At 42.3% G+C, this 26,666-nt stretch overlaps 2 protein-coding genes across 4 annotated transcripts; both read left to right on the forward strand.

Annotated features, from left to right (window-relative positions):
* Positions 1-1,484: 1,484 nt before the first annotated feature.
* Positions 1,485-21,892, forward strand: GNPAT (glyceronephosphate O-acyltransferase). 2 transcript variants are annotated; one of them, XM_057373599.1, is made up of 17 exons: positions 1,485-1,835; positions 1,979-2,347; positions 5,513-5,704; positions 8,051-8,227; positions 9,080-9,209; positions 11,366-11,493; positions 11,964-12,039; positions 12,597-12,748; positions 12,839-12,969; positions 13,628-13,851; positions 15,996-16,241; positions 16,656-16,735; positions 18,450-18,590; positions 19,518-19,617; positions 19,711-19,804; positions 20,900-20,961; positions 21,253-21,892. In XM_057373599.1, exons 1-17 carry the CDS (start codon positions 1,500-1,502, stop codon positions 21,294-21,296), a joined length of 2,682 nt encoding a protein of 893 aa, XP_057229582.1. In that variant the 5' UTR covers positions 1,485-1,499; the 3' UTR covers positions 21,297-21,892. The 2 variants fall into 2 exon arrangements, with proteins under 2 accessions (XP_057229582.1, XP_057229584.1); XM_057373601.1 differs by having other exon boundaries at positions 5,516-5,704.
* A 225-nt stretch (positions 21,893-22,117) lies between these two features.
* Positions 22,118-26,665, forward strand: PDCD2 (programmed cell death 2). 2 transcript variants are annotated; one of them, XM_057373602.1, is made up of 6 exons: positions 22,129-22,465; positions 22,545-22,796; positions 23,152-23,316; positions 24,322-24,437; positions 25,649-25,765; positions 26,431-26,665. In XM_057373602.1, exons 1-6 carry the CDS (start codon positions 22,165-22,167, stop codon positions 26,593-26,595), a joined length of 1,116 nt encoding a protein of 371 aa, XP_057229585.1. In that variant the 5' UTR covers positions 22,129-22,164; the 3' UTR covers positions 26,596-26,665. The 2 variants fall into 2 exon arrangements, with proteins under 2 accessions (XP_057229586.1, XP_057229585.1); XM_057373603.1 differs by lacking the exons at positions 25,649-25,765; positions 26,431-26,665 and adding an exon at positions 25,127-25,264 and having other exon boundaries at positions 22,118-22,465.
* Position 26,666: the final 1 nt, after the last annotated feature.

Genomic DNA, 26,666 nt, shown 5'->3' on the forward strand with positions numbered 1-26,666 from the left:
CATCTTCTCTACTTCACAATTTACACACAGACCTGTCATCAGCAGCTCTCAGTCTGGAGAGGGAGTCTTCAGGGGCAACAGACTATCCTAGGAAGACAAAGAAGTGCAAAATCCCCAGGGAGAGAGCTCCATGCTTGCTTGTGACAGGAGTGTCCCACACGGGATGCTGTGGAGCAGTAAAAAGTCTCCCAGGGTTATTTTAGACTGTCAGCTTTCTGATTTCAGACAGGGACGATATGATGGCCTATCTCTCTGAGTGGAAGCTCTGCCCACTCCCAAGCATGCTGATGTGGGCAGGCAAAATACCATCTGTCAAGAACATCATCTGTTCACCTTCCCCTTTTTGCTCCCAAGGGTAGAATCCACTCAGAGGAAGCAGGAATACTACATAAGTATGAAAGCTGAACTGAAATGCATTTCGTGCATTTACTTTTCACTCTCCAGGAACTCAGGGTACAGTGAGTTACAGGTTCAGGCCCAAGGGTTAAATCAGGGCTTCCTCTGCATCCACCACAGCCAAACTTTTCTCAGCTCTGCAAAAGCTTCTATATAAAATTGCCATTTCAACCACAAGCAAACCTGGTTCTCTTCAGAGCATTTTGCTAACAAGCCTAACTCCAGTCTTTTCAGGGAGAACAACTTAAACTGTAAAAAATCTAAAAAAATTTTAGAGGAAAACATGCTGGGAAAAGCACAAAAGTTTATGGATTCAACCAACTCCTTGGTCAGTCTCTTGGAGTTCTGAATTCCAAGCAATTAAACCCTACATATCACTAAGTCTCCCTGTATTCAAGTTAGAATTGGGCTTCTGATATCATGGCCATAAAGACAACTCAAGGAAAACAACCAGGGAAGCAAAATAGTCGGGAGACAAATCAACTCCTCTGCTAAGCTTCCAGCCAAACCTATCCAGGCCTCTCTATTGAAGCAGCTCCGCTACAGTTTTTGGTAGTGCAAGGGAGCTTAGGAGACAAAGGAAACCAGAGGACTGAGATCTAATGCTGTCATGCCTTCCTCCACTGACTACCCAACACGGATCCTCTAAGACAAACGCTGCTTATCAATGACCCATGCTGCTATGATACCAGAGAAGAGAAGCAAGTTTTGGCACCTCACATCCACACCTACTGACAAAAGCAGTGCAGCACGCAAAACTCCTGGGCACTGAAGCAACCAAGAGACTTTAACTTTCTATTTCATTCACTTCGCTCTGCATGATCAGGCCTGCCGGCAAATCAATTTATTCTGCTGGAATATGCCCATTTCAAACACAGGATTCTAATCCATGAGATCTTCTGGAAGAGAAAAAAGGAAGTCCTCAAGTCCTGCCTACACCCCTGCTACATCCAGCAGGCCCCCTGGAAATCAGTAGGACTGAAAGCCATCGAGCTGACCACGTGGATCTCCCCAGGATCCCGGATTTCCAGGCTGTCATATCAGCAAGAGGGACAAACCTAGGCAGGACAAGGGGCCTAGCTCCGTGTCCAGGGCGCGCCCCCATGGGAAGGGGCGGCTCGGGGCAGCGGGGACCCCGCACCCGCCCCGCTCTACCTGTGCTTCGCCAGCGGGCGCTGCCGAGTGTCTGTACCGCTCCTTCCTCTTCCTCCCGCGGAACACCACGACCTCCACGGCGGGCGGGGCGGCGGGGGGCGGCGGGGCAGCGGCGGCGCTCAGCTCGACCCGCAACTCCCCGAAGAAGCCGCGGGCTCCGTGCCGCCCGCCCGCCACCGGCCTCGGCCCCCGTCTCTCCTCCTCCTCTTCTTCTTCCTCCGCTGCCGGCACCGCTCTCGCTTCGCCGTCCTCCGCAGCGCCCCGAGCGCCGTCGGGCTCCTCACCTGTGTCGAGCACATGCCGCGGGTCAGCTCCGTGCCGCCGCCGCTCCGCTCCAGAGCGCCCACGCTCGGCCCCACACCCTCCCCCGGCCCCTAGGGAGAACGGCGGTGCGGGCGCAGCGCCGGGCCCGGCCCCGCACACCCACCCAGGTCGTAGAGGGCGCCGAGCACCGCCTCCAACCGGCGACGCGGCTCCCGCGGTCCCATGGCTGCCGAGGCCGGCGGGCAGACCGGCGTGTGACCCTCGGCGGCTCCCGTCGCCTCCTGTCGCACCCGAGATGGCACCGCCCATGGCGCGGTGCCTCCGCCCTCCGCCGCCGCACGGCACCAGACAGCCGGGCCGGGGCGCCGCGGGGTCATGGGCGCCGCGGGAGGCGGCGGCGGGCGGCAGGGCACTGCGGCGGGATAGGGCGGGTGAGCGGGCCGTAGGACGGCGCGGCGGAGCTCGCAGGACCATGGCGACAGCGGCGGCGGCGGCGCCCGGTAGGGCGCGGCGAGGAGCGCCCATGTACTCGGTAGGCAGCAGCAGCGGCGGCGGGAGCAGTGCCGCGGGGACGGGGATGCTCACCTCACCCCCCTCACCCACCCCCGCGCCGCGGCGGTGCCGCTCGCTCTGAAGCGGAATGACGGCACTTGGCGCAGTCTGCCCCTCCGCCCCTTTACCCCGGTTTGGCTCCGCGGGGAAGCGGCGACCACGCTGCGGAGGGAGGGACGAGGCCTCACCCGGGGCCCGGAGGGAGCCGGACGTTTCCCCTCACCAGGTCACCTTCCGGCGCGCCCTTTTCTGTCTCGGCTGCTCCTTTCCTGCCTGTCGTGTCAGTCGCGACAGCCGGAGCTCCCGATCTCGAGAGCCCCGTCTCGCCCTAGACTACTGCGGAAGGCCCGCCAGGGTCGGGGAGGTGGGAAGTGACTCTTTCTTACGGAGGCAGTGTCCCGGAGCGGCTCTCTGGGGCGACAGGTGCCCGGGCACCGGGCGCTCCGCAGGGCAGAAACCTGTCCTGCCAGTGACGGAGAACTTTGCGCTTAGGAGATTGTCGTGGGGATGGAGTGGCCGAAGAGGATTTTCCCGTGTTACATTGTGAAAATTATTTTTTGGCCTTGTTTGTTCCCTGCAGCTCCTCTGCCAGCCTCAGACAATGAAGTTTGGGTGTGGGAGGCTAAACCCTACCTTTCTACAAGCATTTGGAGGATGGGAATAGGGAGAGAGGGAAACAGCTCCTTGTTTCGGCAGATTCCCTAACTACTGTGTCTTGTCTGTATGCTGGTATCCCAAGGGCATCACCAGCACTATTGTTATATTGCATATCCTAGTTATATGGAAGTAGAGGAGCTCCAGGCTCCTGCTGCTGTTTTGCTTTCACGCTTCACTGCTGTTGCAGCAACAGTGCATGTCACTGAATTTTCTGATGTCCAGGTTTCTAGCAGTGTGTTTTCGAAGTGTGTTCTCTACCAGCTGGCAACTGAAGCTGGAACAACGGCTTGGCTGTAATGTGTAAAAGCACGGTTATAAATCTTTAGTGGTTGGTAAAGTGTGAAGCTTGGCTCCTTCTGAACAGGATGTGAAAACAATCATTGCCATGGAGATCAATCAGTTGCAAATCGTGTCTTAAGGCATCAGATGAGGAGCAGAGGTAGAGAGGTGATTTTTCAATGGGCCATGTCCTTTGCAATGCTCTCACAGCAGTGTATTGGGGAGTAGCTGCAGCAGCACAGTGAGTGCTGATGTGGGTGATGATGCCCATGCTGGTGCTGGGTTTTTGTCTGGATTTCATGTAGTTGCAGGATTTGAACTTTTGTAGCTGACATAAATGTTGCTTAGATTTTCTGAGCAATGATCTGTCATACACTGGTGTGAGTAGGTGTATGCTTAGAGCCAAATATTTTCTGCTTCTATTCTGAGCTATGCTTTTTTACCATTGTAGAGCATAAGGCATTTATTTTTAATCAAGGGGGTTGATATAAGGTGTCAACAGCAACAGATGGCTCATAGAAACTATTTACATTAATAGAGGTCTGGATTTAATACCTGTGTAGGATTGTTTTGAAAGTCCTTGGAGAGTTTATTCTGCAATTACTATGAGGTAATTCTCCAAACTGCAGGTGTGGAAAGACAAGTTATATCATCTACAAAATGCAATTATAGTAGAAGGATGGTCTCCAACTTTGCCTGTCCTGTGTGGGTAAAAGAACTTGAGAAAGTCAAACACTGTAGTAGGATTTGTGTCCTCCAATAAAACAAAATTGATTTTTGATACAGATGAGGCTTTGAAAGATATTTTGTCTTTCTTAAGCAGAGTTATTCCTGATTTGAGTTTTATTTTGTTTTGTTTTGTTCTACCAAATTACCTTGTGTTGAATAACAGCAGCTCTGATAGTGTYGTTGATGTGTCTGTGGTTGGCCAGCAGTGAAACCTGACTCCCTCTTCCAAGGTTGAAAATCCATCTGCCACTGCTGAGCATTTTGCTTTTCTGTTCCTGGTGTTTCCCTGTGTGTTTGTTGGCCAGGTTTTTCACTCTGCACTAGAAAAAGTCACTGTAAGAGCCCATGAAAAGTGTTTTGTTCTTCATTATGAGATTGGTTCTGCATAGGTCATATATAGAAGGAGGAGGTGGAATGAATGAAAAGGTTGCCAGTGCTACCCTTCAAGTGGTAGTGTGGAGGAAGACATAAGCATTCTTGTTTTTAGCATCTTCTAATAAATATAGTTGGATATAATTAAACCTTTTTTACTTTTGTTTCATAGAGGCTTACTCCAGTTGTCTTTTATCTGGTGGCTGTTGCTGCAGTTTTGAAGTTTAGACAAATACAGTTTCAGTCTTGGAAAGACTGAGGGGTCATTCATACAAACTCTAGTGATATAGGAGATAATAGGAGACATCTCTGCCCAGCACACAGGTCTACTGGCTCAAAGAGAAGAGTTTTGTTTCTGAGTTTTCTGCAGCAGGATGGATCCACAATTAGGTCTTGATGTCCTGGCGGTTTTTCTTCCTTAGTGGGGGTATTGGTTACTCAGAGGCTGTTCTCTCTTTTTACCTACATTTGTACCATATTGCATTCACACAGCTGACAGTGAGGTGGGGTTTTTGTTTATTCCTGTCTAGTAAGGTTTCGTGTACTTTACATCCAAGCTAGTGAAAGCCACAACTCACCAAGGCCCCAGATGCAACTTTTAAGTAGCAGGGATTATTTTTTTGTGTGTAGATGATTGCATTTTTATTATGTCAATCATGGCATTGTCTTAATGAAGCTGTGAGAGAGTTGGAATCAAAGGTCTTTTCATTAATACCTATTAATCATAGAGAGGCTAGAGGCAAGACACTTCAGCTTTAAAAGCCCATGTGTTCTCTCAATTTCTTCCTATTGCACTGGAATTAAGTACTGTGGCAAAGGGTGACTTGGGAATCATTGCAGTTGGAAGGGATTAGGGTGGGGATTTTTTTCATGGGGGGGATGTTGTTTATTTTTCTTTTTAATTTCTTTCTGGATCAGTCTTCCAAGCAGGTAGTATTGGTTGCTGCAGTCACAGAGTGTGGAATGCAGACGTTACTGAAAGCTAAAGAGAAACCCCAAATGTTGTAGAAGTATTGCATATCATTATTTTGGTGCTGCAGCTGAGCAGATTACCAAATAGCTCAATTCTTCATACATAGCATACAATTCTTCATTTGTATGTTCCTAGCAGAAAGAACTCTCATCAAAGAAAAGAGATGAGTTTGAGGATATCTTGGAGGAAAGACGGTTGTCCAGTGACTTGAGATACGCAATGAAATGTTATACCCCGGTGATCTACAAGGGACTTTCACCTTGCAAGCCAAATGCCATCAAAAGTGCTGTTCTCCAGTCAGAGCAAGTTCAATATGTTATCAAGCAGGTGAGTCTGGACAAGGAACTGTAAGATGAGGTAGATAAAACACAGCCAAGCTTTGTGTGGCAGCAGGAAAAAAGAGATTATTGGTGACTTGGTTAAAATTATAACTTTGGAAGATGATCCAGTAAATAAATAACTCTCTTTTGGCAGAAAAAAAATGGAGTTGCCACTAAAACTGTCAGGTTCATGAAACAGTGTTTTGATTTTGCTTATATGACACTTCACCCTAGTTTATCCAGTGTGCCTTTTTTTCCTTCTTCTGCTCCACTGTTCTCACCACAGAGCAACATTATGAAAGACATGAGCACTCTCCTTAGCAGACATTTTTCTACTTTGAGGGTATCTTGTAGGAGTTTTATAGGTTAGTGATATATTTATGAACCTGTCCTAAATGCTACTTTCACTAAAATGAGAGTTGTATTTCATAAATAATTATTTGAATTTGAAACACTGTCTAAGATGTAACCATATTTTTGTTTTAACATGAAGGACAGCTACTCCTATCTATCGAATAACATACTTTATGGTTAAGCTGGCTGTTATTTTGCATTGTGTTTAGGTGCCTGAAATAAGAGTGTGTGTTAGCAGTGTAATAATTTCAGTATTCATGAAAAATAGCTCCAAGCAAATAGAAATACATGAGATGTTTTGGTTGATCCTGAGTGACTGGCTACTGTAATTTTTTTCTATTTGTTTCTTTTAATGGTTAGTGTTACTTATGATATATCAAAATCTGTTATAATGTGACAAAGTAAACTACATCCGTCAAAGTAGTCCTGTTGCCATTACGGCTCACTAAGTAGTATGAAAGCCAAAAAAATCTTTGAAATTTGGTTCACTAAAAAATTTACTTAAAGAAAATACAGAGGATTTGACAGGAAGACATATGTGTGTTGTTTTCTTCTGAAGTGCTGTTTTTTTTGATGGAAAATGGTTGTGATTGATATTTTCTAGTGGTTGAAGGGAATTAGCAGACCTGGCATTGCAGTCTAGTTACCAGCTTTACACTAGAGATTACAGAAGTATCTGAGACTGCCTTGGGCAATGTGCCCAGCAGTCTACGATTAGTGTCCCTCCGGCTTGGGCAAGGTTTACACAGCTTTACATAGGCACACTAGAATTTGCTCTCGTGCCAAATTGTTGAGGTTACTAAAGTTCAATATGTGAAATTAAGATCATTTGTATCTTTTAGCTTGCTATATGTGACTGGTCTGTTTTTTTGGTTACTGATTTTGGGAAGTGCTTCCTTCCATAGTGGATTTGCATTTAAATCAGACAAGATGAACTGTATGGTAAGCATTTTGCTGGTGAATGAGAAGAGAATCTCTCCCTAGTGAATATCAAGAGGAATTTTTTGGCTTCCTAAGCAAGATTGATTTCTCAGGTTTAAGTGGAAGCAGTTTTTGGCTTCTTTAAGCAGCTAAAATAATCAGCTTAAACTACATGTGGAAATACTTAGGATGATGGACAATTTAAGAAAACACATTTGAACCAGTAAAGATGATAGTAAGGTATATGGGAGTAGATTGGAGGAGATAGATTTTCTTGTATGTTACAAAATGGGAATAATGGGAAAGCAGCACTGGCTTTCAAGCAGAGCCATGCTCTTCTGCCTTTTCTTAGCTATTTCTTCTGCCATTCATTTTCTTCTCTGTGTTGAGAAGGAAAGTTACGTTCCTTATTCCATGAAAATAAAAAGCATAACTTTTCAATTAAATATTTCTGGATTCAAAGTGCCAGATAGGAGGGATGGCCATTATTTAAGCCTATTTTAAGAAACTTTAAGGGGGAATGTGCATGGCAACAGAAGAAAGATCATTGATATGCACAGCTGGTAGAGACAGTGCTTTGTATGCAATTCACTTCTCCATTGCCAAGGTAATACATTAGAAAGAAATTGAAGTGTGATAGTGCTAAGGTTCTTTGTAAACTCTAACTCAAATGCACTTAAAATATTTACATCTTGACTGTCTCTATAAACATAGGCTTCATTTTACTATTCAAAGAAAAATGCACAGAGCCTTCTTCAGACTGATAATAGATGAAATATTCTTTGAATTTAAATCTTCTCTGAATATGCTACAAGTTAAAATATTCAGATGGTGTGTTTGGAGGGAGGATTATTGCACACCCTCCCTGCATGCCATTGACATCTAAACTTGTTTTGATTTTTGATCAGTTTTAACTTGGCTTTGTTATTTCAGCTGGCATCAAACAGATTCAGTGTGATTAGATATATGCTTATCACATAAAATCTTGTAGTTCTCCTGTAGTAGCTGTGGCACATTAGAATGGTGTGCACGGGCAAGGAGATTGTAACAACTTCACTGCTGTTTTGTTTCTCTTTAGTTAGCAAAAGAGATGGGGGAATCACCTGATGTTATTCAAGAAGAAGCCACGGAAATCCTGGATGAGATGGGCCACCGTATGCAACTAGGAGCTGTCAGATTTTTTGCCTTTAYTCTGAGCAAAATATTTAAACAGCTTTTCCAGAGAGTTTGTGTGAATGAAGAAGGAATGCAGAGAGTGAGTACTGGTGGGATGGAAAAAGTTATGATATTTTCACACCAGTCACTTGGACAAGAACTCTAATCTTCAAGTAACAAATATGAAAAGTACCTTTTGAAAAGAAAATTACTGCACTCACTTTTATTTATCAGTGCATTTCGTAGTAAATGTGGGAGATAAATAATAAGTATTTTAGAGCCAAACAACTATCAGTATTTTTATATATTTTTCAAATACTTCTATGCTAAAGAATACCATGTGACTGTTCTGTTAGATCAGCCACTGAGAGACTCTCAGTCTCTCAATCTCTCTCTGAGATTATAAAATAATAATGCATTTAGCTGAATTTCAGGTCAAAATATAATACTGTATGTCTGAGAGGACTGGCTGTTCTGCAAAATCCTGATACAGCTAAGAGTAATGAAATGCTGTGCACCTCTGAGGTAGGACTTGCTCTAGGTTTGCCTCAGTTTCCAGGACAACTGGACTAGTTATCCCCCTATTTCATTTCAGGATGTTGCTGTTTTGGAGGGTGCAGTGCATTCCCTGGGAGGCAGCAGTGTCAGTCCCAGCAACCCCTATTTGGTTTCCCATCCCCATCAAAGGGGACTTGAGTTAGACTGTCCCATAGTGGCGTGGCCCTGGCTTTTGAGTCCTCTGATGCTGGCAACATCAGGTTGCCGGTTTGGAAACAACTACTTCAAATTTCCTATGGGTTCCATGCTGAAAGAGGTATCAAGTGTGTGGGCAGAAAAACCACCCTCATGCAAATGGGGTTTTGTTTGCCTTAAACTGTGTGAAGGTCTGTATTTGCAAATTTCAACAGTCAGTAAATATTGGGACAATATTGTTTGCACTGTTGTTTTTCAGTTGCAACACGCCATTCAGGAGCATCCTGTTGTGCTGCTGCCCAGCCACCGAAGCTATGTAGACTTTCTGATGCTGTCTTATTTACTGTACACGTATGACTTGGCCTTGCCTGTCATTGCTGCAGGAATAGGCAAGTATGTTTTTAATGTTTTCAGGATTCAGAGAATTGGTAGCATTCTCTCGTAGGTGCAACTATAGCTTCTTACAGTTCTTCTGTTCCAAATCTGTCGTTAAAGCCTCCTTGGGTGGAGGTGCTTACAGTGTCTGAAAGCTTCTCATTGGTCTTGAGTCCAATCAAAGGTGAATTTTTTTCATAGCAAGTTTGCCCCAAAGTGCCCCATCTGTAGACCCTGGGGCAAAGATAAGAATTGTGAAGATGACTTGTATTTGGTTTTATGGCCTGGGAACAGGCAAAAACTTGCCGAGGAGCTACTGTAGGTGCAGAACTTTAGTGATATTTTTCAAGTGCAGTCATGGTAGACAGATACGAAGTGCCAGCCACCTCAAGCTTGTTTCTGATGTGACTGATTCCTTTGAAGAACTGGCAGAACTCTGTTATGTAAAATGTGGAGAGCAGAGCTGGCTGGGAAGTGATAGCTCACATCAGAGGTCAGGATTTTGGACATACTTAGTTGTAAAGCAGATGAAGCTAGTATGTGTGTGGGAATTCTTGAGGGCTTGAAGAGTAAATGTCTTCCAAGTTAATGTGCTTTTCTTTAAATCTGGATGCTATCAGCACTCAACTTAGAAACCTGATCTTGAAAGTTTCTGGTATCAAAACAGGTCTTCTAAGCAGGCAGAAAACCTCTTCAGGTCTCGTGCAGCACGGTAGTATGCACAGGTAAATTAGCAAAGACCTTGGAACCTACTGCTTTACTGTAGTCTTCTTTTCCAATCAGGAGGTTAGGAAGACTAATAGAACTGTGAGACTATGCTTGCTATGGAAGATGAGATTTCTCTGGTCTTTGAGTTTGCATCTGAGTAATGCAGGTTAGATGGTGGTGGATTCACAAATTGGTGTGCCTTGATCAGGCTATTGCAGTTTGCCTGTCATGTATTGGTCAGAATCTGCTTGCATGCTGTAATAGGTATTGCTGTAATCCTTTACTGACTTGGATTAGAGCATTTTTCAGTTTTGTACCTCAAAATAGTATCTTAAGATAGTATTAGTTTAGCTTGTAAGGATTTTTTTAGTAATTAACATTTTGTTGAGTGTTGTGAGTGCTTCAAAGTTCTCCTGAAGAATTAGGGTTTTGTAGCTTGATGCTGCCTGTATATATGTATTATTTTAAATTCCTCTGGAGAAGATACAGTTGCCTGTGGTTGTAGTTGTAGTTACTACATATCATGTTAGAGTTTCAAAAGGTGTGGTTGACAAATTCACCCTCAAAGCAGCACTTGTGCAGAGTGGAGGGACTTGATGTAGGTGGTGTGTGCCTTTTCTTTGTTAGTTATCTCTTGGCTTCAAGCATACAGATGGATCTGTGGGGATTAGCTAAGGGAAGGTAAACAGTTGCCAGTGACTGTAGTGCATCCTCATACATTAGCAGGAATGTGGCTGGTCCTGGGATTATGTTTCTGACACCTGACATCTTCAAGGCAGTCATTGTCATCGTTGCAACTGGAAATGTGCATTTATTTTACTGAGGGAATATCTGTTCTCAAATGTTTCATGGATTGAGGCAGCAAGAAGATTGGAGTGGCACGTTACCACCTGATGTGTAGACTTGTTTTAAATGGTTCTATAAGGAAGTTGTTAATGTTAAGTGTTTCCTGCTTTTGACAAGTTAGGCATTGGCTTTTGTTGCTTAAAACTAAAAAACTATAAAGAAATTTTATCTAGTTTGGTGCACATCCCCCAAAGTGATGAGTCAGGATCATAGATGGTCTAATATAGTTTAATTGGCTGGCTAATTTCTGTTTCTTCTGGGACACGTTCAGTAGTAACTGCTTTTTTCTAAAGATGAGTGAGACAGTATACTTCAGGAACTTAGTCTTTAGTATGGTTGAACTCTGACCATCTAAATTATGAAAATAAATTGCTCTAAGTGAATGCAGTTTAAAAGAAAATTGAAATCATATTATAATATGCTATTCTTGTCTATATAAGTCTTGCTTGACAATCTGAAAGCAAATGAATGTATCGACAACAATGGAATCCTTGAAAGAGGTCTTCTGTATTCTGGTAGTCATTGTGCTAGAGAACATGGTTGATTCTGCTGGCTGATATTAATCAATAAATTTTGTGTGTGTGGTTTGTTTTTTTTTTCCTTGCTTGTTTTTCAGATTTCCTGGGAATGAAAATAGTTGGTGAGCTGCTACGAAGGGCAGGTGCCTTTTTTATGCGACGTTCCTTTGGTGGGAACAGACTCTACTGGGCTGTGTTTGCTGAATATGTAAAAACTATGTTAAGGGTAAATAAGTTGCTGACCTCTCAAAATGCATACTTCAGAAATACTCTGTCAGAACAATTGATGTGCAATATGCAGGATGTTATGGCTGTGTGATTGAAAGTCTTTACAGTGATCTGATTAAATGCTTTTTACCTCAGGTTTGCTGGAAGAGAAGACCACTCTGTTATTATTACACTGTTATAACAGAGACCACTCTGCGCTCTGTTATTATTACACAATTCAGCAGTAAGTGATAAACACATTACTGCTCATCAGTTGCTTTGGATTGTGTACCCTAATCCCATGACAGACACAATGTTTCCATTAACTGTATGGTGTGGCAAGTACAGTGGATGAATATAGGCTTACACATGACTGATGTGTGTCTTCCATTAAAAAAACAATTTACTTACATTTGAAGTGCTTAAAACAATTTGTGGGCAGTAAAGAAGGAATGTTTTTCTGACTAGCTGTTTGTTTTACTTTTGTAGAGTGGCTATGCCCCAATCGAATTTTTCCTTGAAGGGACAAGAAGCCGCACTGCCAAGACTCTGACTCCAAAATTTGGTATGTTTATTGAAGATTTGTAACTTTTTAATATTATTAGTGTTTTCATTAGTGGCTATGTACTTTGTAATTTCTTTGCATAGAAAGGGATGTTGGAGTAGAGGAGAATTGGGGAAGTCTGTCAGAGTACTGGAAAACACTGTGGCTGGGTTCCAAGGCCATACAAAGAATAGGAATATATACTCTACTCCTTTTGCTCCCTTTGCTCCACTGTGTACTAAATTGAATAACTCTTCACCCTTCTCTTCCTGGGCAATAGGCATCCCCTGGCCAGAGAGAGATATTGTAATTCTAACTGTAGAAGTTATGGGAAATCAGAGGAGTGCTGCTGAAAAGAGCATGAATAACTTTCCAAGAGCATTGTTTCCATTTACGCTCTGTTTTAAAGCCTGGGCAATGTCCTTTGGTTCTGCTTGCTTGAAGAGAGAACAGGCACAGTATGCACCCTTCAGCAGTTTCTGAAATGCAAAGTTAGCCTTTTCAAAGTTAAATTACAGTTGCTTTTCTCTCTTTGAAAAAGACAGGTGATTCACTACTTTTTTTTTCTCAATTGGCAGGTCTTCTCAGCATTGTGATGGAGCCCTTTTTTAAGCGTGAAGTCTTTGATACATACTTTGTTCCCATCAGCATCAGCTATGAGAGGATATTAGAAGAATCCCTGTATGCTCATGAACTCTTAGGAGTCCCAAAGCCCAAAGAATCAACATCTGTATGTAAATTCCTTAAGAACAGAACATAAGTGGATGTATACACACCCTGTAGCACCAGAATTTAAGTTTTCCTCTTCCCGTTTTCATAGGGCTTGTTAAAAGCCAGAAGAATCCTCAGTGACAATTTTGGTACCATACATATCTACGTTGGCCAGCCAGTATCCCTTAGAACTTTGGCATCTGGGAGAATCAATCGCTGCCCGTACAATTTAGTTCCCAGGTACCACATCTTTCCATGGTGTATGCACAGGAAAGGCATTTGTTTAGTCTACACTGTTGTGAACTAAAATGTTCTCTTCTACTTTGTTTTCATCTTCTCTCACCTCTCTCCATCTGACTGTGCAGACTGCTGAACCTGTTTGTTTGAGCAGAGGCTTATTGTGCTTATGGGTGTTTCTGCAATGGATTGTCACTTGCATGGCTTTGCCCTGTGTTTTAACATTTAATGATGATGCATGAACCAGGCAAAGCTCTGTTTTCTGAGAATGTGGTCTTTTGCCCCTTAAAATTTTCTACTTTCTCTCACTTCTTGTCTTATTCCTGCAACCTGTTAAGTGATCTTGTGCCAGGGAGCTGTAGCTGTGACTGGATTGCATGGCTTTTGCAATTTGTTATGTAAAACATAATGCTTTTGAATTTTGCTTTAAGATAGCAAATGTACAGCATCAATACAGGATCTGTGCTTCAGGTACTGTCATGAAGCTACTGATGTTTTGCTCTAGGCTTCTGTTTTACATAGAATCACACATAGAATCACCCTTGAGATGGTAGGTGTTGTAAAGTTATGGATCTGGGAGCAATATAGACAAAATGAAGAGGGGTGTGATTTATATTCCACTTTTTGAGCTCTTTACCTTAAATTACATTTTTTTTTTCAGGCATCTTCCCCAAAAGCCATCTGAGGATATCCAAGAATTTGTTAGTGATGTAGCTTATAAAATGGAACTCCTGCAAATAGAAAACATGGTTTTGAGCCCGTGGGTGCTAGTTGCTGCTGTCCTGCTGCAGAATTTTCCAGCCATGGAATTTGAACTTCTGATAGAAAAGACCCTGTGGCTTAAGGGCTTAACACAGACTTTTGGTGGATTCATTGAATGGCCTGGTATGCAGAGAAAATACTATTTCTGTTCCTCTTGTTGCTTATGAAGGATAAATTCAATTTCTATGGAAACAATGTATGGTGACAGCTTTACAGAATTTTTAGAGTTGTGAATGGATTTTAGGATATGCTAAAAATCATGCTAAAATCTGACAGGTTTTGACTTAACCTGTTGAAGATAATACTTTGAAAAATAGTTAGGTGGAAACAGAACAGGTATTTTACTCTTGTATCATGAAGTGTGGCATGAGAAGGAAATTATAAGGTACTTTATATTAGAGTACTGAGGTTTGTCTAGGGTCTGTTTTTTCCGAGCTCTGTGTAGATCTGCTCCAGTTACCTTGGTGTCATGCTATGTTTACTGATTGTTATGGACTATGGTCTAAGTTGTAACTGGTGCAAAGAACTAGCAGAAGCAAATGGGTGGGAGAAAATCAAAGCTCTTCATTTGGCTGTTTGTTTTAAAATTTCATTTTATTTCCAGAAACTATTATAACTTTTGGAGAGAAGGCTTCTTTGGTGGTTTTATTAATATACACGCATTCTTTATATATGTATGTAATGTATATATTGGCTGCTGAAAGGTTGATTGGGCTTTCAAACTTTGTTTTGAACTTCTCTCTGTGAGCCAGAGGTATACTGGTAATTAATTCTAGAGCCTCAGGATGTAAGTGGCAATGCTAGCAAAGAAAAATACGGTATAATGCAAGTACATTTACCTTTCTGCTGTAGGTAAACTTAACCCAAGGATCTTTGCTTTCATAGTCCTGTGTATAATCAAGGATCCTTTCCGCTACTACAATAAAGAAATGAGAACAGGCTGCTGGTATAGAAGAACACTGTCACCTCTGGAAGAAAAACACTTCTTTCAGGGATCAGCATTACAGGGAGTGCAAGCTAGGTCTGCTATTGCCAGACTGGTAAAAGCACGAATTTCATGGCAATTTTTAGGCTACATTTAGAATCTTACTACATAGTAAACTGAAAAACATACCACATTCAGGTTTGCTTATTAATTTTTTTTTTTCTTAGCAACAGTGAGTAAGCATGTGCTTTAGCAACGTAGTCAGGGAATAGCAAAGACATATGGAAGTGAAGTGGAGGAATGACAACAGCTGAACAGATTTTGTTGGAGTGTGCTGCCTGTACTTGAGGCATCAGTTGCATGGAAACTGGGTTTGTTGTTTTGGTTTGGATTGTCAATTGGAAAGGATAATTACATTTTAAAGGCCAATTTGATGATGCCAGCAGCTATGTGTACTCTGACCGCTCTTCTGTATCCGAACAGCTGGTGGTTTCTGCCTTTGTCATGCTGTTTGGTTGTTACAGGCAGAACATTTGCTTGGCTTTTAGGAATTTTTTATTCAAAATAGGAACTATAAAATTACATGCTCAGACTTCTGCTTCCTATTGCACTGAGAAATGGGAGCTTTAGCAAAACTGGAACAAAGTAGGCTGAATGAGTCAGTAAGCTGCAAGGAGATTCTACATGAGATCTGTGTTAAAGAATATGATTTTTTTTTTCTATCAGAGGGTATATAGATTTGATATACTTGTGGTGCTATGAATATGTAAAGTGTACTTTAGTGTTCAGTATGAAGTTTTTATTGCTTGCTTGCAAAATGGATTCCGATTTGATGCAGGGAATGCTTCTCATTGTTCAAGTATGTTATATAATAGTATTTATGTTAGAATTTTTATTTATTTAATTTGGGATGAAGCCTTGCTTGTGTATGAGAGTTGACTAAAAGGTCATTATAAAGACCTGTACCTCTGATTCAAAACTTGTAGTGTCAGAAGTCTTAAGCAGAAGTATACTCTCCATTTCCTTACTGATGATGTATCCATCAGACAGATCTATCCTTTTCATATTTGGAGGCTCAGAATACTTGTTCCAGAGACAAAGGAAGTATTTGTAATTGTTAGCAAGTGGAAGAATTCAAAGTGTTTTAATTATAGAACAATTTGAAATTTTTTCTCTCCCTGTCATACTGTGTCTAGTTTGCCAATTCCTGGTATGGATTATTTTGGAACATCTCTCTAACTGAATGTTTGGTGTAATAACTGAAATACTTGTCCGTTTTAGGCTGTTTCAATAGAGTTATGCTCCCTTTTGCAACTTCCTGAGTGTCGCATTTTCCTGCTAGATAACCTGTGTGCCAAAAAAGCAGTCCTGTCTGACCTCACCCTGCATTCCAACATTGCTCGGCTTGTCAATGGCCATGTAGTCCTAAATGACAAGGGAGTGGAAGATGGACCCGTAGGGGAAATCATCTTCAGGCATGCGCTGGCCGTGCTCATGTGTGCCACTTACAGGAACCAGCTGCTGAACATCTTCGTGCGCCCAGCCCTCGTGGCAGTCGCCTTGCAGATGACACACAGCTTCAGAAAAGGTACACTGAGGTGCTGAGAATCTACTAGCTTTGCTCCTTGTGCTATCAGCTGTGAGAGGTGCACCAGGTTCCTGTGACTGCTAGCGGGAGCTATATGAGACTGTTATACTTGGGATAGGTGGATGTGCTGGGAGGGCATGGGGGTATTTTGCTTGCCTTTTTTTTGTTTGTTTACCCTTTGATCCTTTTGTAGGATTTGATTATGGTATGATGCATGTTCTGAGAAGCTACAAGCTCTGCTCTTTCCTTTTCTTAACAGTTGAATCAAGTACTTGCTGAGTACTTGCTGATCTGTTGTGGTTTCTCCCATTGTATGTATGCTTTTAATGTGAAGTCCATATTTTATTTGAAGTAGGAACTGTCAAAAATAAGGAGTAAATGGCTTCTCACTTGCATTTACAATATGTTTTTCAGAGGAGGTCTATAGCTGTTTCAGCTTCTTGAGAGATGTTTTTTCTGATGAGTTCATCTTCTTTCCTGGCATTTCACTGAAGGTAAAAATAAGAAAAATACTGATAGTAACGCAACCAACTAAAATAGCATCTGATTCCAGGGCACTGCCAAACAAGTGCTTTGTGATAAAAACCTACAGTGATATCACCTTGATCTGTTAGTGGGAGGGAGAATTTAAAGGGAGGTCATTTAGAAAGTTGCAAAATATTGTCTGAATCCACAAGGTTACATATGCAAAATATTCCCCTTCCCAGTAAAAAAACTGAAACTGCTGAAATTGCCTGATTCTGAGCTATTGAAATGAACTGTAGCAAAGTTTGGCTTTTTTGCATAAAGCTACCAGCCTTCTAGTACAGATCTGAAAATACCTATTAAAGCAGTCTTTTAAATGAAGCATAAATGGTGTCAGGGATGCAGCCTGTGAAATTTTTTGAGATGAGGGCTTTTTTACCAGCCTAATAATTTCCCTCTTAAAGTCTTACGGAAGCTTTAGGTGCATCCTTTTTGCTTGAAGTTTCCTCTCATTTTACCTTCTGCCCCATGCAACCATCAGTCAGACAAAGCCAGGATTGTTTGTGCCTACTGCCTTATTCTAGGGCTCAGTGTGCCTGCGTGCACCCCTAGCACAGCTGGATATGGACAAGCTGGGAAAACTGCAGGCAGCACTTGGCTCTCTGCAGGACTTGCTCTGTCAGTTTGTACACACACCTGCTGGGTCAGAGCTGGCTCTGGTCCAGCCAGCTTGAAATGCAGGTGAGAACAAGTTTATCAGCAAAAAAACTGGTTCAACATCATATCCAATATAAATTGGTATGTGTAGTTTTATATTTGGATTTTAAACTGATTACGTGTGATTTTTATCAATGCTAAGGCCAAATACAGGATGGTGATAGTTGCAATCTTTCCCGCATTAAAAAAGAGATAATTTTCACAAGAATATTCGAGACTTGAAAATATACTAAAATCTCATCAATTTTTATATAGAAGAGAATTGGGCCTTTTTAAAAGGCTGATTGGCAGTGTTATGCTAAGTCTTAATTGTTAGCAATTGTTGCTTCTTGCAGCTTTTTTGAAATAGCAGGTAATAGCAGGGAACAGGAAGATGGGCTGGCTGTGACTGACTTTACTAGAGTCAGATGAAAGAGTTGCTATGTTGTTAAGGGATCTTTTACCCACCTACCCCTTTATTCATTCATGTGCCTCTCATGTCTATGTCCCATCCCCTTGTGTAATCTGTCCCACTTTTGCCCATATTGGCAGTAAAATGGTTTTGTCATTGACATTTCCATAATTTGTAACTTCTTGGCTGTTTTGTTGTCTCATTGGTAGAGAAGACATCAGTGAACTGTTATATCATTTTTTCCAAACATTGAACATGAGATAAAGGCAAACCCTTACTTCAAAAAGACATAAATACATAAAAAACACTGACAGGTAAAAAAAGCCTAAACTGGACAACCTGACCCTGTTTTGACAAAACCCTGAGGGTGCTCAGGCTGGCAGCTGCAATAGCAATCACTGTCTTTGTGCCAAGGCCTGTTGTGCATTAAGATATTGTTGTGTTTGAGAGCATATTCCCACTGCCTTTTTATAAGGGTATTTCTGGGAGATAGGAAAAGTTTTGGTTCAAGTCTCTTGAGAACTGAAATCAGAAATGGAAGTGGTGTCCTGTTGTGGTTTGTTGATTTTGTGGGAAATTGTAGCTGTACTTCCTGTAAATGTTAGAATTTCAGTTATGCATCTCTCCTCATCCAGGATTTTGAGGAAGGATGTTTTCTACTCACAAAATGTGATGCCATTCAAACGAGTCAACAGGAAATTTGCCCTACTGACAAAGGAAGTGTTACAGTGTCTTTCTTGTCAGCTATGTTCAGACCTTTTGTGGAAGGTTATCAGGTATGTTGTCCTTAGAAAATGATCTTTTATTTTTCTGTCTTTTGTCGGGACACTAAGAGAGCTGTGATACTTGTGCCATGTAAACAGAGACTGTTTTAATGGTTGGGAAATTGAAGAGTTAAGAAATAACAGTAATTAATCTTACACACCACCCTCCCCTCAGGATCCCACTTTTAGCTTTTGCCTCAGACTTGTCCAATTTACTAAAGCAGTAACTACCATGTAATGTGATGGCTCATTGTGGGTTTATAAGATTCATAGGGAGTGTGCTGCTACCAGGTTCATTGTTCTTTTTTATGAGGAGCTCTTGCTTAATTCATTTTATGTGGGCTGTCCTAGCAGATGTGGAAATGAGTTTGCATCTCCTATCTGATAGCTATTGTGGGAGTCGGAGTCATTAGTCGCATCCATATCTCTTTAAATTCTTTTGGTTTTTCCAAGGTTTTAATAAGATTTAACATTTACATTCCTGTAGTAAGCAATGTATGCAAACCCAGAAGGCTAAAATCTCAGGTAAGTCAGCATAAAATTGCTGAGACTGTAGACGTTTAACACAGTGGAATCTAGTTAGTGATCTGATGTGTGAGGTGGGTGGAACTGTACTGATTTGCCCATTTTTCTCATCTTTAGAACAGGTATTGTTTTAGAAAAACTAAAGTATTTTTGATTATAAGAATAAGAATTTAAAACTGTTGTCTGTGGTAGCTATTATAGAAATACTGAACCTTATTTTAATGTTGGGATTCTCTCACGTGTAGAACAGTAATAAAACTTGCAGACACCCTGTGCAATTATACCTTTTGAGTTCCTCTCCTATGATTTTCAAACTGGAATAGTATTACTTACTTACAAGGACTCATATGTTTGTAATTCATTACAAGCTGACAATCAGGAAGAAAGGAATGCTCATTTTCTTTAAAATGCCAGTTAATTTTCAGATACCTCTCAAAGGAAATGAAAGAAGCATTTACAGAGAAGCAGTTTATACCTGGAGTCCGCAACTTTGTTTTTCAACTTCTCGAGAAGGGTGTGTATAGCTGTTATGCAATGTGATTTTACATGAGTAGACTGTTAATTGAAAATCATAAAAATTTTAATTGCATCACTGCTTTCTCCATAGGGAGTACACAATGTTATGAAGCGCTGTCTTCTGACATGCAGAAAAATGCCTTATCAGCTCTTGTGCAACTAGGTGCAGTGAAGAAGAAGAAAATGTAAGTAACATTAGATTCTTTGTGTATAGAAACCAGTGAGTACTCTTAATGGAAATTCTTAATGTCTTAGCTCCTAGTATGAAGCAGAACAGCAGAACCCCAATTGCCTGAGCACCAGAGTTTTACAGCATTTATTGGAGTCAGGGTGGAGGCCCGGTTGTTCCTTTCTGTACATGATGTAGAACTGGAATGGCACACCCTCATAGTGGAAAGACTCCTGTGGGACCTAGCAATAAAATTCATTAACTCACTGGGAGGCTGCTTCTGACTCCATTTGCCTTTTGGTTTTCAAATTTTCTCCCAAGACTCTGATAAGCAGAAGGAGCAGCACTGCTTATTTATAACAGAAGAATTACTCTGCTAGAGTAAGCCTTGTCAGGCAATGCAATAATCAGGAATACTGCTAGGGGAAGATCAGGACTACTTTTGGGGAAGTTCAGCACTGAACTCATCTCAAAACAATTTATTTGAAAGCTTAATCATTAAATAAAGTCAACACAATTCATGGTTTATAGGCCTAAGATTAAAACCCACCTGTTGTTGTATTATGTACTATTCTGTTACTAATGGATTTGTATTGAGGTGCTTCTTACTGTAATTAAAAGTATGACCATGGAAGTTCCCAATACAAATCCCTACAGTGTCTTGAGTGTTTCACAGAACATAGTTGGCACCTGATGACCTGAGCCATTTCCTTATACCTCTGTTCATGAAATGAATAGGTTAAGATAGATGTCTATAGCTAAGGAATAAATTGAGCGTGGCAGAATTTGATATCAGATGAAGATTTGGTTCATTTGAGAGAAAGAGCCTTGAAAAATAAATTATTCAAAACAAGCAAATATGTTACCTTCTTGCAGTTGTCTCCAGTTAAAATAATGAGGGAAGAAAGATACATGGGGCATGTGAACAAGAGAAGGATAAAGAAACCGAGGCTGTTCTTGAGTAGAAGTCCAAGATGTCCTTAAATTTAGTATGGATGCTGATAGGATGAAAAATATTATGTAATTATGAAAATGTTTTAATTCCTATTATTTGTGTAGAAATGACTGGAATAAGAAATATTCATTGAATAAATTTCTTTTTTAATTGTAGGTCCAATGGATTCACTTACAATGTAAATCAAGAGGCTGTTAGTAAAATCCTGGACATGTTTGGTAAGTGTTCTCTAATTAATTTGAAGAGAGCTCAAGTTATAAATTACTTTGAACAATGCCCATATGTTACAGACAGTGCTTTTTTCCTAGTAGTACCATAGATTTAACTGTATAAAAATCTTAGTAATATCTTTTTACCATACTTTTTCTGGCGTCATGAGCTACAGATTTGAATCTCCTTTCTTTATTTCACATTCTGTGCATCCCAGTGACCAAGGGCAATAAAGTAATAAGTAGTTTAATGGCATGTTTACAGCATGTTGATCTGAAGTATTTAGTTTTTTTTTGTAGATGCTCGGATACTTGTACGGAAACCTGTTGCTGCACGACTCTAAATGATGCTGTGAGTGGATGTAAGGTCCTACTGAGAACTTGGACCACTGCCCTGCTGGAGCGGTTACCCTCTTGCCCAGCCAGCCTGCAAACAAGGGAGGCACAGAAGTGTTTCTTCAGCTGGAGAGCTCTTCATTACCACTTAGGAATTGCTGCTGAGGGGCTTAGAGGTGTATGTGCATCCTCACTCTGTTTTGTTTTCTAAACAAATTAAACATTGTCCTTTCTTAAAAATAAATATTTAAAGAGATATGCACAGTAATGGCTACCTAAATACATTTTTTCTAGACTTGTAACAAAGAATGTGATTGGTTTCAAATATTTCATGGATGTGAAAATGTAACAGGGAATTAAAAGACTTGCTATTAATATTTAGTAAAAAACCGTTGCTGGCTGGCTAAATGCAAGGCATTGAATGAAGAGCACAAATCAAACCTTGGGCAATACTTAGGACTGATAAATGTATTGGGGTTTGTGCTTTGGTATTTTTTGTTGTGGTTGATTTTGGGTTTTTGTTTTTTTTTTAAGGCAGCTTGGCATTATTTTAATTACTTAATGAATGTTATATTTAAACATTGAATTAAAGCAGCGTCGTTAACGTGTTTGTTATCTCTTCCCCCCTCTCACCGCTGACTGCGGTGTCTGTTCAGGCGGCAGAGCTCTGCCCTCGTCTTCCAGGGCTTGTATTTTTCCCAGTGTTTGCCCCTGCTGCCGCGTTAGAAAAGCGACGCCGGGGCCGGGGCGGGGCTGAGCTCCCGAACGCTGCCGGCGGGGCCGGCCGGACGGGGCCGGGCCAGGGAATGCAGCCAGCCGGGCGGAGCCGGGGCAGCGCCCGCCCCTCTCGGTGCGCGGCGGCCCACGGGGAGCAACATGGCTCCCGGCGCGGAGCTGGGTTTCGCGGCGGCGGCGGAGGGTCCGGGTGGTGCCTGGCGGCTGCGCAGCGCCTCCTTCCCCAGCAAGGTCGGGGGTCGGCCAGCGTGGCTAGGCGAGGCCGGGCTGCCGGGCCCCGCCGCCCTGCGCTGCGGCCGCTGCCAGCAGCCCTGCGCCTTCCTGCTGCAGCTGTACGCGCCGCTGGCCGGCCGCCCCGACGCCTTCCACCGCACCCTTTTCGTGTTCGCCTGCCGCAGCCCCGCCTGCTACCGCCTGGCGGGCCCGTGCGGACCCTTCCGCGGTGAGGCGCAGGGACGGAGGGAGGGATGGGACGAGGGCCGCCGGCCGCCGCCCCGCTGACCGCCGCGTCTCGCCCGCAGTGTTCCGGAACCAGCTGCCGCGGCGGAACGACACGTACCCCGAGGAGCCGCCCCCCGAGGAGCCGCCTCCGGGCCCGGCCCCCGCGCCCCCGCGGCGGCTGGGCAGCGGCGCCGCGTTGTGCCGCATCTGCGGCTGCCTTGGGCCGCGCTGCTGCGGCCGCTGCCGCCGCGCCGCCTACTGCGGGCCCGAGCACCAGGCGCTAGACTGGCGGCGCGGGCACCGCCGTTCCTGCGGGCAACACGCCGCCGGAGGTGAGTCTGCGGCCATCAGTGACCTCTGAAACGGGGGGAACCCGAAACACGTGCCAGTCTGTGGTTAATAGGTTAATTAATAAGCTGCAGGTTTCGAGTTCTTAAATCCTGCTGCTATCACTGTTTGGTCTGCCTTCCACATCCCTTGAATTTACAGAGGTTCAAAGAGCGTGACGCCTGTTGAAGTTTTCCACTGGCCGTAATGTAACAGTTTTTCTTCCCTTCGGGTCGGGTTTAGCAGTAAATCTTTCTTGCTCATGCAATGTTTGCTGTGTAGTTTGCTGTGCAGCTTTTGTGGAAAAGGACGTGAAATACAGATGACATTATGAAGTGATATCTGTCTTCTGTTTTGTAGATGACTCGACGGATGCAATTCCAGAGCGTAACGATTTCCTTTTTCCAGAATATGAAATTTTGATAGAACCTGAGGAATCAGACAGCACTAATGATGAACAAGGAGCTGTAGATACATCAAAGGATGCAAAAGAACAAGATGAACTTGGAGCTGCAGGCTTTGCAGGTCAGAAATAAAATGCCGCCTGTAATTCTTCCCAGTGATGCCTGGCATCACATCTTCAGGATATAAAATACTGTGACTTTTAAGTGTTCATTGTAAACTACTGGTGAAAAAGGCTAAATCTGCAGCCATTTGTGATGGAAGTTCGTTGTAGACATCCTGCAATATAAGTTGCTTTTATGATGAAGCCTTAGACCCTAGGAGCTGTTGAAGCAGCTGTTGCTGCAGATAGCAGAGTTACATTGTGCCCCTGTGTGCTTCCAGCAGGTAAGGAACAACTCAAGTGAGAAAGCCAGGACCCTGAGCATCTGCTGCTAGATGCCTGCAATCAGGAGATTATTAGATTGCCTTGGCTTGACTTAGTTTAATTTGTGTTAATTTATGGAAAATTTCCTTGTCTGTGCTAGAAGAAAACTGTTTTGACTTTGAATTAATCAGTTGAAGTGCAGGCTCCTTCTCCGTGCTCCCCCTAAATTCATGATGCGTTTGCAGTGAACACACTGGATTTGAACATACCTACGGTGGAGAGTTTGTGATGATGCTGGGTTTCTGGCTGTCCTTTGCTGTGGTCCAAAGCTGTCTCAAGAGTGTTTAGTGCCTCCAGTTGACATGGACATTGAAGAGTAACAGACACTCTTCAGTGCTAAAAATTGAAGTCTGGCACATGCACAGCATGCATGGCCTTTTTCAGATGTCTTACCTTGAAGGTTCTGTAGTCTCAGTGATACCTGCTAGAAGCCATAAACTTTGGTGAATTAACTCCTTCCCTTTCCATTATTCCAGTACTGACCTCTATGTTTAAAATGCAACTAAAACTATTAAGTGGACCTGTGTGTGACTGAATCTTAACATGCCATGAAAAGAAAAAAAATTCTTAGTGAGATTTACTCCAGGAATGATTTATGAAGCAAAATGAATTTACAGGTTCTAACATTGTTTTTAATTTTTTACTGTCTTGTATTTGTTACTTGTTACTGCCTGTAACTTTTTTCTTTTTTTCTTGCTTAGATGAAGCATTTCAATCCTTAGATGAAGAGACATTGGAAGCAATGGCAAAACATGAGAATGAAGAAAATAAAATCTTCCGAACATTTAAAAAACAAATAGCTGCTGAACCAGAGCAGGTCAGAAGATGGGGTGGCCTTAGTGGTTCTGGCACAGCATCCTGCTGCACTTGCAACATTTTTCACTGCCTTTTGCACCTAGTTGGAAATGGGGATATCTCCTCATCCTCCACACACCTAACTAACAAACCCTCATCTTCCCTATGTGCTGAACTTAGTTCGTGCCAAAGTAAGAGTTTAGCACCTGCTCATCCATCTTAAACAGCGGTTGGTCAAGATGAGATGGCATGAGGCTGCTGAAGCCCCCACAGTGTGAAAGGTCCCACCATCCTGTGACGTGGTTCTATGCAAAGGACACAGGGAACCACTGCACCATTCCCCAGCCTGTGGCCCTGCTGGCTGTCCTCAGCAGCATGAAAACTGCAGAGAAGAGCTCTGTCATTGTCACCAGCTGTATTGGGGGCTGGATTGGTATTTTTTAAAGATTGAAGACATTAGTGATGGCTTTAAAATGTCTACTGTTTAAAACAGAAATCTCCCCCATCACATTTCTTGTTACTACAAAAGGCAAAAAAGCTACATTGTCAAACAAAACCGTGGCCCCTGGTTTCATTCAGGGGAGACACAGGCTTAAATCCATGAAAGTGGTGAAGAACAAATTCCTTCCATGTTTTACCTGGTAGCTGAGGGGTTAAGGTACATACCCAGAAAGTAGGAGACTCTTGAGTCTGTTCCCTTCTCTGTTTTAGGTATGTGCCTCATTCTTTCTGATCGTCTCTGTACTGACTGATCTGTCCAAGCATCCTCTTGCAGATAATGCCTGATTTGCTAGTAACAGGAAAACAAAGGATATGTCTGAAAACACCTTCTTGAACATTAGGATAGTCTTAGATGCAGAACTGCAAACAGAAGAATCTGGACTGCATTTCTGACTGTGTGCAGGTCTGTGTGCTAATTATTCAGGTGGTCTTACTGTCTCAAAACAGTATGTAAATATACAACCTCGCATTTCTATAAAAATCACTGCAATTTATCCCTGGATCACTGAAAAACCATGATGTGAATACTTGAAAGATTCACATAGTCGAGTGAGAAAACTCATAAGCAACCTGTTTTATTTAGAATACTACATTTGCAAATGATATTTTGCCATGGTTATTACACCAAATGACCTTTTTCTTCTCCATCTACAGCTTTGTCTATGTCACTAAATACCATTTTTTTGTCAAGATGAAAAGATAGTAATGAGAACTTAAACTTCTGTATTTCAGATTATTAGATACTGCAGAGGAGGAGGAGGTCCACTCTGGGTGTCAGGTAAAAATCGGCCTGAAGAAAAAGATATCCCAAATTGTGTATGTGGTGCCAAAAGGATATTTGAATTCCAGGTATGTTAACTAATTAAAAAATAATACAGGTAATGTGTTTCAGGCTCAGGATCTAATTGTACAGGTGTTGACTTGTAATTTGAGTAAGAAGGTTGAAGTTCCTACAAACTAAGTATGCTAAATGATAGTAAAGAACCTTTATTAAGTCTTGTAAGTGCTTTTTCACACAAAAATTTCACATATTGAAGTAAGTTTCCATCAGATAATTTGCAATATCCATTAAATGGTGCACTTGAAAATGTGGAACCAACTGTTAAATAACACGAGTCTGGTATTGTATATTTAAAAAGAAAAAAAAAGAGAAAACTTAATTATGCAAATTGTAAACAAGTTGGCTGGAAGTAGTCACCTGTGGAATTTTGAATGCTAGAGGTGTATGGTAAACACACTCAATGTCGTGCAAAGACAAAATAGTTATTAAGGGAATTTGAAATGGCGGGAGACCCACAGATCAGGCAAGGCTTGTAAAGTCAAATAAAACTTGCATAGAATTCCAGTTTCCAATTTTATTTGAGCTGCTGTATACATAGTAGCTTCAGTTGGGATTTTGGTGTAAGAGAACATACATTCTCTGCACCAAATGCAGCACTGTTCTTCAGGAAGAGAAGAGGGTAAAGAGGACGAGACTGTGGCCTGCCTCTAAACCTTTTTGGTTTTCCTTGAAGATTATGCCACAGCTCCTGAACCACCTTCAGGTTGACAGCCTTGAAGAGAGCATTGACTGGGGAACGCTGGTGGTATACACTTGTGCTGACAGCTGCGGTGGGGGAAATGAATACCTGGAAGAGTTCATATGGAAACAGGACCATTCCACGGGCTGTACTTCATGAAGTTGAATCATCCAAATGGAATACTTGACTTGTTTCACTACATCTCTGCACTATGTAAACAGGTAGTTGAA

Source organism: Malurus melanocephalus, unplaced genomic scaffold (genome assembly GCF_030028575.1).
Source record: "Malurus melanocephalus ecotype Western Australia unplaced genomic scaffold, MMel_1.1 scaffold_203, whole genome shotgun sequence".
Lineage (NCBI taxonomy): Eukaryota > Metazoa > Chordata > Aves > Passeriformes > Maluridae > Malurus > Malurus melanocephalus.

Bases quoted from the DNA above. Each gene is read 5' to 3' on its own strand.
- PDCD2 (XM_057373602.1), top strand. From the start codon at position 22,165: ATGGCTCCCGGCGCGGAGCTGGGTTTCGCGGCGGCGGCGGAGGGTCCG. The intron at 22,797-23,151 runs GTGAGTCTGCGG...TCTGTTTTGTAG, and splicing joins CGGGCAACACGCCGCCGGAG to ATGACTCGACGGATGCAATT. The intron at 23,317-24,321 runs GTCAGAAATAAA...TTTCTTGCTTAG, and splicing joins TGGAGCTGCAGGCTTTGCAG to ATGAAGCATTTCAATCCTTA.